The sequence below is a fragment of the Rattus norvegicus genome, chromosome 2 (assembly GCF_036323735.1).
Source record: "Rattus norvegicus strain BN/NHsdMcwi chromosome 2, GRCr8, whole genome shotgun sequence".
Taxonomy (NCBI): domain Eukaryota; kingdom Metazoa; phylum Chordata; class Mammalia; order Rodentia; family Muridae; genus Rattus; species Rattus norvegicus.
The window spans coordinates 86773701-86785472 of record NC_086020.1 but is presented as its reverse complement, the minus strand read 5'-3'; the positions used below and the strand labels follow the sequence as shown (position 1 = coordinate 86785472).

Genomic DNA, 11772 nt, shown 5'->3' with positions numbered 1-11772 from the left:
ACTTTAGAATAATGTGGCTCAGACTGCTACACACAAACCCCTAATCACTAAGTAATGTGCCAGGAACACCCTTAAGGGACGAAATCCTAGGTCCCTAAGGGTCCATGAAGACAGCCAGATAAACTTCATTTTCGGGGCTCAACTTTTTTATATTGCACATGGCTGCATTAGAAAAATTTCTAGGAACAGCGATTTATTTTTCCACTGAGAACTCTACCTCATTGATTCAATGTGACCTTCTATCTTTTCAGTTCTCCATAATTGGCCGCTATGTAGTAAGGGCATGTGGTCCTGAGTGTACTGTAAAAGCTCCTGGATAATTTAATGAGAGGATCTATAAGAAAGGGAAGGATGAGAATGTATGGGGGCTTCTATTCTATAGGTACCTTTTACATGTTAAGGGTAGGAACAATCAGGGAGACACCATACTGTTAATGTATAGCTTTACTGCATCCAATAATGGCAAAGCTATCAAGTGCATGATCTCAAATCTACTCAACTGCAGTAATAAGTGGGGTTTCTAAGCACTTGTAGTTCATGAGATTATATCATCATTTTCATCTTTCTATATTAGGGGTTTTGCTCAAGACTTATGGAAAAGGCATATTAATGTCATTAGCCAAAGATTTAAATTAATTACCTGCTGAGAGTAAGAAGAGTTTTACTCTTTAGCCTGTGCATCTTGTTCACCCACATGTAATCTGATCTCAATCCCAACAAAGGTCACTAGAACCTGTGAATTGAAAACTGCCTGGACCACTATTCCCATTACTTTCATGAGTAGGCCTGGAGGGCCCCAGGGGCATCCACCTTCAGCACATCTCTATATATCCCCTAATTTCCAGGTAAACCTGGGGTATAACCAGCAAAAATAAGCAACATTCTACTCCCTGAGATCCATTGCCCTCCACCACCAGGAGTCCTACTGACATTAGAAAAACACAGCCAACACCAGGGACAACCAGATGGTTAGAAGACAGCTTAAGAATACAATCAACAAGAGCCATGTCAATATGATATGACCAGAATAGAGCTATTCTGTCACAGCAAGTCTTGGAAATACTAACTCATCCATAGAACAAGAAAATAACCCTATTCAATCATTTGAAGATTCTAGAGAACTTCAAGAGTAAACAAATAATTCCGTTAAAGAAATAAAAGAAACACAATCAGACATATAAAGAAAATGAATGTGACTGATTAAGGCCTGGTAATGGAAATAGAAGTAATAAAGAAAACACGAACTGAGGAAATCCTAGAGATGGAGGACCTAAGAAAGTACCACAAATAAAATACAACAGGGAAGAGAGAATCTCAGGCATAGAATACATAATTGAAGAAATAAATACATCATTCTAAGAAAAATATGAAGTCTAAAAATTGATGACAAAAATGCAAGAAAACTTGGGTACTATGTAAAGGCCAAAACTAAGACTAGAAATAGACAAAGGAGGAGATTCCCAGCTACAAGGACCAGAAATTATTTTAAACAAAATCATAAAGAAAAATTTCCCAACCTAAAGGATGATATGGTTGTATACATAGAAAAAGCTTAGAACACCAAATAGATAGAAAGAAAATCCTGTCACATAATAACCAAAACAGTAAATGTAGAGAACCAACAAAAATATTAAAAGATACAAGAGGAAAATGTCAATAAAATATAAAGACACTCAGCGGCTGGTAGAGTCTCTCAGAGAACAGCCAAGCTAGGTTCCTCTCTGTAAGCACAACATAATGTCACTAATAGTGTGAGGATTTGGTGCCTGTCCATGGAGTGGATACGAGGTTGAATTGGTCCCTCCATTTTTGTTCCTGCATTTCTATTGCACAGGAACAAATTTGAGTCAGTTTTTTGAAAGTAAGTTGGTTTCTCCATCCCTCCACTGAGTTCCCTAACTCCAGGAGGTGGCTCCATCTCCCCACTCTTGGGCATTTGGCTAAGGTCATCCCCATTGAGTCCTGGGATCCTCCCACATACCAGATCTCTGGGATGTTTCTAGAGGTTCTCCCCTGCCCCTTACCTTCATAACTACATATTTCCATTCATTCTCCTGGCTCTCTGGGCTTCTCTCTTGTCTCCCACACACCTGATCCTGACTCCCCAAACACACACACACACACACACTTCACTCCTTATCTTCTCTCCTACCCCAGTCTCTCCCTCTGTTTTAGGATTGTTTTCTTTCCAGTTGTAAGTGGGACTGAAGCATCCTTTCATAGGCCTTCCTTCATGTTTAACATCTTAGCATCTATGTGGTATATCATATGTATATCCTACTTTTTGGCTAATATCCATTTATCAGTGAGTATGTACTATGCATATCTTTCTGGGTTTGGTTACCTCCCTTGGGTTATTTTCCAGTTCCATCCATTTTCTTCCAAAATACATGATTTCCTTGTTTTTAATACCTTAATAGTATTCCATTGTATAAATAAGCCATATTTTCTTTATCCATTCTTCAGTTGATGTACATCATTATTTCCTCCTTTGGGCCATTAAAAATAAGGCTCCAATGAATTAGAAGAGGATGTGTCCTTATGGAATGTATGGTGGAGCACCTTTTGGGTATATGCCCAGGAGTGGAAGAGCTATTTCTGATTTTCTGAGGAAACACTAGTTGCATTTTCAGAATAGTTGTACCAGTTTTCAATTCACAATAAGTAGAGTTTAACCCTTTCACTACATCTTAGCCAGTATACACTGCAAATTGAGTTTTTGATCTTATCCATTCTTAATTACATAGTTTGGAATCTAAGATTTGTTTTGAGCTGCATTTACTTGATGACTAAGGATATTGAATATTTCAAATGATTCTTGGCCATTCAAGATTACTTTTTTGACAGTTCTCTGTTTAGTTCTGTACCATATTTTATCAGGGCCAAGGGCTACTCCTCCCATTGATGCCAGATAAGGCCATCCTCTGCAATATATGGAGCAAGGATCACCTGATGTGTGGTCTTCGGTTGGTGGTTTAGTCCCTGGGAGCTCTGAGAGTTCTGGTTGGTTGATATTGTTGTTCTTCCTATGGGGTTGCAAACATCTTCAGTTCCTTCAGTCATTTTCTTTACCTAATTCTTCTTTTGGGGTACACGAGCCAAGTCCAATGGTTTGTTGTGAGCATCAGCCTCTGCGTTTGTCAGGCTATGGCAGAGCCTCTAAAGAGACTGTTATATCAAGCTCCTGTCAGCAAGCACTTATTGGTATAAGCAATAGTGTCTATGTTTGGTGTCTGTATATGGGATGGATGCCCAGCCTGAGCAGTCTCTAGACGGCTTTTCCTTCATTCTCTGCTCCATATTTTGTCCTTGTATGTCCTATAGACAAGAGCAATTCTGGGTTAAAAATTTGGAGATAGTGTGTGGCCCCAATCCTCAACAAGAGGCCTTGTCTAACCTCTGGATATGATCTCTAGAATTTCTATCTCCCCTTTGTGGGGTATTTCAGCTAATGTCATCCCCATTGGTTCCTGGGAGACTCTCACTTTCTTGGTGTCTATAACTTTCTGGTAACTACCCACAGGTCCCCTCACCCATTGTTCTACACCACTATTCAGTTTTCTCACCCTCTGTATATCATCTCAATTTTCTCCCAAACCTGATCCAGTTTCCTTTTTCCCTCCTGCCCCACTATTCCTTGCAAGTCCCTTGCACCCTCATTCTCCTATGAGTAATTATTTTCTCCCTTCTAAGAAGGACTGAAGCATGCATACTTTGGTCTTCTTTCTTCTTGAGCTTCATATAGTCTGTGAGTTGTAACATGGGAATTTGGAGTTTTTTGCCTAATATCTACTTATGAGTGAGTATATACCATGTGTGTTCTTTTGTGAATGGGCTATATCACTAAGGATGGTATTTTTCTAGTTCCTTACATTTGCCTAAGAATTTCATGAAGTCACTGTTTTTTTATAGCTGAGTCATAATCTATTGTGTAAATGTAACACATTTTCTGAATTAATTCCTCAGTTGAGGGACATCTGGCTTGTTTGCAGAATCTGGCTATTATAAATAAGGCTGCTATGAACATAGGGAAGCTGGTGTCCTTGTTATATGTTGGAACAACTTTTGGGTATATGCCCAGGAGTAGTATAGTTGGGTCCTCAGGTAGTACTATATCAAATATTCTGAGGAACCTCCAGACTGATTTCCAGAGTGGTTGTCCCAGCTTGCAATACCACCACAAATAGAAGAATGTTCCTATTTCTCGACATCCTTGACAACATCTGATATCACCTGAGTTTTTTTATCTTAATCAATCTGATTGGTTGGACGTTGAATCTCAAGGTCATGATAATTTGCATTTCCCTGATAACTAAGGATGTTGAACATTTCTTTAAGTGCTTCTCAGCCATGTGAGATTTCTCACTTAAGAATTCTTTGTTTAGCTCTGTACTCCATTTAAAATAGATTTGGTTCTCTGGAGTATAACTTCTTGAGTTCTTTGTACATAAGGAATATGAGTCATTGCTTGGACTTAGGGTTGATGAAGGTCTTTCCCCAATTTCTTGGTTGCCATTTTATCAGTTGACTGTGTCCTTTGCCTTACATAAGTTTTGCAGTTTTATAAGGTCCCATTTGTTGATTGTTGATCTTAGTGTAAAACCCAGTGGTATTCTATTCATGAAATTTTCCCATGTGCCTTTCTGTTCAAGGCTCTTCCCCAGTTTTACTTCTATTAGACTGATTGTAACTGGTTATATGTGGAGGGTCTTGATCCACTTGGACTGAGTTTTGTAAAAGGAGGTATGTGTGGATTGATTTGTGGTCTTCTACACACTGCCCTCCAGTTGAACCAGCAACAAATGTCAAAAATGCTATCGTTTTTCAACTGGATGGTTTTAACTTCTTTGTCAAAGATCAAGTGACCATAGGTGTGTGGGTTAATTTGTGGGTCCTAATTCTATTCCCCTGATATTTCTACCTGTCTCTGTACCAATACCATTCAGTATTTATCACTATTGCTCTGTAATTCAGACTGAGGTCAGGAATGGCACTTCCCCCAGTTCTTTTATTGTTGAGAATAGTAGTCCCATCTTGTGTTTTTGGTTTTCCAAATGAATTCACAAATTGCTCTTCCTAACTCTTTCATATGTTTTAATATATTATTTTTAATTTTATGTATATATTAGTCATGGTTTTCTAGAGTCACAATACTTATATATTAAAGGGATTTATTGTGATGAATTACAGTCTATAGTCCAACTAGACCAACAATGAGCAATCTAGTAGTTGATCAGTTCCAAGCGCCTAGTTCTTTAAGCTGGTATTTTGTAGAAATAGGTACCAATAGATGTGCTGGCAATTAAGTGCAAGCAGTCAAAGAATGAGTCTTTCTTTTTCCAATGTCCTACATACGACTACAGAAGAAGGTGTGACCTAGTTTAATGGTGTTTACCACCACTCCTAGATCTGGAACTTGCTTTGTCCCAGGTTGACCTTGATTTGAGAGATACTTTTTTCTCAATTTCCTGGAACTAAGGGCCTATGCTACCATGACTGGGCCATAAACTTTTCATGACCCCTATTCCTCATTATCTCCATGTCAAGATCTAGGGAAGAAACTTAGGTCTTCCAGCCTAAAGTTCTGGATCACAGTTGTGTCCTCCAAATCTAGATTTGGATTGTAGATCACTCCAGATACAGTAAAGTTGAAAACTGGGAATAGCCATTAAAATTCACCCTTTGTAAACTTGACATAAATCATTTCTCATGTCTAAACAAAACAATGACTAAGTGATAAATACACTAACATTGTATAACTGTTCCTCCTATAATCACAAATGCTTATGCTAGTTTAGAATAGGTAATGTCACTTTGAAACAATCTTTTAGCATCTCAATTTAAGTACTTATTGACGTGAACAAATGGAAGAAAGCACAAATATCTATACAAACATATTCTTAACAAAATATAATATAAAAAAATCCTCTTTTCTGCAACTAGTCATGTGGCCTTAGATAGTATTTATATCTTCCATCCTCTACCACCTTTTTTGTATTTCCTAAACTCTCTGTAAGCACCTCAGAAGGTCTTGGCTTTTTCCTTTGGCTATTTTGTCATGATGTGTCTGGGCCCTTTGTCATCCTGCTTGAATTTAGGCTGTCGTAGCTTTTCATTGACATTAGTCACAGAACATGGTAGTAAGAAGAGGTGCCCTAAAAAATCCCCTGCACTCCAGACATAATGTTTCTTACCTCCATTGTGGAGAGGCAATCCAATTTCTCCATGGTAATAAGAATCTATCGTCCCCCCCCCAACACTGTTATTCCTTTCTTAGCCTGTTGATTTAAGGGCATTAGGAGCCCAAAATTACCAAAAAGAAGTCTTAGCTTCTAATTCAATGGAATGTTTGTTGTGGTTCCTGATAGGAGCACTCCCCATTCTGGAACCATAACTTCTATGCCAGCAGAACTTAGAATTGTGGGAACAGGAAGCAAAGCTTTTCTATAGGGTCACTAATACTGATAATGAGTGGAACTATTTCCTTTTCTACACCGTGATTACTGAACCTGTGGATCCTGGCTATAGAAGAAATTATACTTGATGCTGATTCAAAGCATATATGTTCTTCTGAAGAACTCTGCCCTAGTTCTCCATGCTGGTCCCACCTCATTGGCACTGTAACTGTGTCTACAAGAGGCTATTCCATCTTTCTGTCAGATTAGCTGCTTCATAATGATGGGGAATATGGTAGGGAAGACCAGTGGTTTCCATTATTGTCGGCCCACTTTCACACTTCTCTGGCTGTGAAATGAGTTCATTGGTCAGAAACAATACTGTGTAGAATAACGTGATGGTGGATAAGGCATTCTGTTCATACACTAATGGTGGTTTTGACAGACGTATTACATACAGGAACAATACCATAACCAGAACAAATATCTACTGCAGTAAGAAATAAAAAAGAAACATTGTCCTTTCCATGGAGGAAGTGGTCCAATGTAGTCAAACTGCCACCAGGATTGATGGCATATCTGGGATACAGTGTTGGTCTCTGCTGTTGGCAATCTGGAATTCAGCAGTAGCTGTAGACAAGTCAGCCTTGGTGAGTGGTAGTTTATGTTGTTGAGCCCAAGCATAATCCCCATCTCAGCCACCATAGCCACTTGGTTCTTGTGTCCATTGTGCAATAACAGGGATGGCTGGGGAAAGAGGCTCAGTTTCCACAGAACAGGACATCTTATTCACTTGATTATTGAACTTCTCAGCTGAAGTCACCTTTTAGAGAACATTTATATGGGACACAAAGATCTTCATATCTTTTGCCCATTTGGAGAGATCTCACCATATACTTCCTTTGCAGACATCTTTTCACCAATTTTCCAATCATGATCTTTCTAAGACCCTGGCCTTCCAGTCAATCCATTGACTGGAAGCCCATGAGTCATTGACCAATTGTACATCTAGACATTTCTTTTTCCAAAAAAAGTTTATTACCATTTGTATTGCCTGGAGTTCTGCCCACTGTGAATATTTCTCTCCACCCATATCTTTCAGGGTTGTCCCAGAAATGAGTTATAATGCTGGAACTGTTCACTTCTGGGTGGTACCTGCATAATGTGTAGAACAGTCAATAAACCAGGTTCTAAGATTCTCATCCACAGTCAGCCAATCATAGGGAACACCTCATGACACTATAGGTGCATACTAGACAGTAGATGGCACTGTAACAGGACTAGAAACTATAGAGATTTGAAGAACATCTTCATGTAACTTGTTTTTGCCATCAGAACCTGCTCAGTTTGGTCACATATATACCACTTCCATTAGATAATAGACTACCAGTGTTCACATCCTAGCTTATAACTTTAAAGGACTGATAATGCCCTGTTCATGAATGTCAGATCAGGTCACATGGTAATTTGTGTTCTGTTGTCAAATGTGCAGTTTCCACTAAGGCCCAATAGCATACAAAGAGCTGTTTTTCAAAGGGAAAATAAGTGTCTGCAGATGATGGTAGAACTTTGTTCCAAAATCCCTAAGGTGTCTTCTGTGATTCACCTACAGGAGCTTGCCAGAGGCTGCAAACAGCAGCTCTCTCCACCACTGATACCTCAAGTACCATCGAGTGTGCTTTATCATATGGTCCAAGTTGTAGAGCACCATGAATCTATTGCTGTGCTTTCTCCTATTCCTGGCCCTGCACAAAGATCACAACTTTCTGAGTCACTTAAGAGCCTGAGTGACACACTCAAATGAGGAGTGTGCTTTTTACAGAATCCAAATAGACCATGTTGTGCTTCTTTCTTAGTGGTTGGAGGGACCAGGTGAAGTAACTCATCTTTAACCGTAGAAGCAATAACTCTGCATGTCTCACACATGTGGACTCCTAAGAATTTCACTAAGGTAGACAGTCCTTAAATTTTGGTTTGATTTATTTCCCAGCCTCTAACATATGTGTTTCCAGTGAGTCCAAAATGATTGCTACATCCAGCTCACTTGGTCCAATTAGTATTATGTCATAAATATAGTTCACCAATGTGAAAGTCTGTAAAAGAGACAATCTATCAGAATCCCTTCTAACTAAGTTATGACACAGTGGCAGGAAAGTTAATATTTCCTTGAGGGAAAACCGTAAACATATACTGCTGGCCTTGCTAAATGAAAGCAAATTGCTTCTTGGAGACCTTATGGACAGGCACTAAGAAAGAAGCCATTTGATAGGTTTTGGGCCTGTATACTGGAGGCTGTCCAAGATCTCTGGCCTAGCCAAGTAAAGAGGAGAGAACATAAACAGGGTGAAGGAATTGCCTCTTCACTGCCTCCACTGCTGAAGCTGCCTCAACATCCATCCCTTCTGCTGATGCTTCTGTTGCTCCAAGATGCTGCATAGGTCACTCTACACTGAGTTGGTCCAGGCTAAGCCAGAAGAGGCTGAGTAAGCCAGTGACGGGTGCAGGGGAGCTTCTGACAACATTTTCAGGAGAGCGGATCTCTTCCCCAAGCAGCAGTTTTACAGCACTTATGCCAGAAGCTCTCAGATGATGACAGAGTAATTCTCTCACACTTTGTTCCTTCTGGATATGATCCTTGTATGCAATTTTGGGGTGAATTAGGGTATGACAGTAGTAGTTTCATATTGGCTTGGTCTGAGAGCATGGGGATATCTTATGTACATGCAGGAGGGCTTGGGGTGCTGCCCCTACATGACTGATAGCCACAAACCTCTTTACAGGATATGTGTTGGTCTGTAACTACATGACAGGGCCCTGGTTTCAGGAGCAGGCAAGGCAGGAGACCCTTCAGAGTCTCTGAGGCTTCAAACCTTAGCTCAACTTTACCAGGCTTCCTCTCACAGCTCACTGCCCCACAGTAGATTGAAAACTACATACCAGGTATCAGGAGATATGTTAATTCGCTCAAGTAACAAAACTAGATTTGGTACAGAAGCTGCAGTCACTGTTACTACCTGATTTCTGTTTCAAAATTCAACTGTCATTATCCATGATCTTCTCAATGTTTTCTGCATTGGCCAGATAGGAGAGTTAAAAGGAAATGTGGTGGGAACCACCACCCCTTCTTCTTTTAAGCCCTTGATGGTGGAAGTAACTTCTGAAATTCTCCCATGAATAAGATACTGTTTTTGATTCACTAATTTATTTGTCACAAGCAACCATAAATGCTTCCATTTAGCCCTTACAACCATAATAGCCCACACTCCACAGGCCAGGAAACAAATATGTGGATTCTGCCAAATTCTAAGTACATCTATCCCAATTATACATTCTATAACTGGGGAAATGTCCACAGGATATGTTCAAAGACTTATTGGACCTACTGTGAGTCAGACATCACCCAAAACTCCACTAATTACCATGCCTCCATGTACCCTACTTTACCTAAAAGGCATCAATGTTTCTTGGTATTTACTAGGACTGGGGTAAATTCAGAGCCAGTATCCAATAGACCCTGGGACATCTGATTATTTCCTTTCACCAAAGGTAGAGTTACCCTTGTAAAAGTCCATAAGTCTCTCTTGTGAAGAACAGCAGAATGGCTAACAGCAAAACTTTTAGGTGTCTCATTAAGATCCTTTATCAGGGGAACCTGGACACACATTCACTGAAGAGTTTCTCGGTCTGCAAACTGACTCATATCTAAAAACCGATTCACCAAGATTACCTTCTGCCATGATTCAATGAAGCCTTTCTTTCATTTGTTTGAGAGGTTTTTTATTATACAAATCAAACAAATATGCAGTAGGCTTCCTATATATTTCATGCCTGGAAATACCATGATTAATTAGCCAGTACCAAAGGTGCATTTGAGTTGTGCTGTTAGAAAATTTACCTTTGTTATGCTGACAATCCTGGGCTAGGTCATTATGAACATTGCTTTGTCTACACTGTCCATTATAATAACTATGATCACCTTGTCTCTGGTGATTCATTGTTGTTACTTGTCCCTTGCTTCCCCAGGGTCTAATTAAACACATTGAATTTAATTCATCCTATGCAGCAGTATCTACAACTCTAAGGTCTGACAAAAGGAAAAGCATAAGAACAAATTCTTCAAATGTCCTCATGTCCCTCTCACCAGTTTGTGTCTTACAAGATTCATGAAGATTCTTCTGGACCTTACCATTGTGGAGGATTAGGTTTTACATAACATACCCACTCTAGCTTTACAATTTCCCTGACCCTTAGAATCCCCCTCATCAACATTCAGCCAAAGAATATCAAATATCTCTAACTCCTTTTCCATAGATATGCCCTCCAATTCTGGATTGTAGTTCATTCCAGGTACAGTCAAATTGATAACCACGAATAGACATTACCATGTACACATTTAAATTCTTTTAATAATGAAAATAAAAGTATCTAGAATACAACTCAATATGCACAGCACTAAAGCTGGGGGACAATGATACATATGCAGAGGAACAACCAGAAATTTTGAATTCAAGTTGTCCTAATTGTGTCTTTATGAGCAGTCTTCAGTGGCTTCTCATCAAGATCTATTTCCATGCTGATTCTCTGCAAGAAAAGGGATGGCAGATATTTAGGCTCCAATGTGGTGGAGGATAAAAGAGAAAACTGTGGAGAATCAATTCTGGCTGGTTACTTCTTTCATTATTTACAACTTATCTTATTGTTATAGTGTCCTGGATTCAGCTCTTCTAGCACTCCTTCCCTGAGTGAATAAGATGCCCATGTCAAGAAAATGACATGTAGCATTTCAGTCTAGCTCCTAAATCATGCAGTCTTCTGAGTCTATTCTCCATGATCACAGACAGGTCAAAGCAGAAACAGTCATTTTTACCTGCCATCTGAATTGTCTAAACTTTGGTATATAATCTAGATTGATGATTCCCAAACACACCTTGTCTTTTACTGAAATCACCTGAAATAGGAACTTTGAGGCCAATGCACAATATTCTCCCCCTGGGGCAAGAATCATCACATCTTCTAGGATACACTGGGCATCTCTACAGATCCTGAACTGAACAATTCTGTTGTTCAGAATTTCTGGGATGTTAGGATGCCTCAAAGTGTATCATGAGATTCTTGAGGAGGTTCTATGTCTTAACATTGTGTGATGAATGTCATGGCCATCTTACTGATTTTGTCCTTCCTATGTAGTCCACAGACTAACATTTATCTGGTGTTTCAAATACAAAACTTTCCATATATACTAGGTAGGATGTTGATCCTTATTCCCAGGTGGCAATGCTCTTTGGAAGATTTAGGTGGTACACTATTGCTACAGGAAGTACATCACAGATACTGAACTTTGAGAGTAAATATTTTTACCCTTCCAATTTGTTCAATC

General features: G+C 39.4%; 1 protein-coding gene across 3 annotated transcripts in view; it reads right to left on the bottom strand.

Annotated features, from left to right (window-relative positions):
* Positions 1-10781: 10781 nt before the first annotated feature.
* Positions 10782-11772, bottom strand: part of LOC100909964 (tyrosine-protein phosphatase non-receptor type substrate 1-like) — a 38379-nt gene continuing 37388 nt past the window's right edge. For all 3 annotated transcript variants that reach the window (XM_003751228.6, XM_008769504.4, XM_039103578.2), the window contains one exon: positions 10782-10976. In XM_003751228.6, coding sequence (XP_003751276.1) covers positions 10975-10976 — 2 coding nt within the window. In that variant the 3' untranslated portion in view covers positions 10782-10974. The remainder of the gene's footprint in view (positions 10977-11772) is intronic.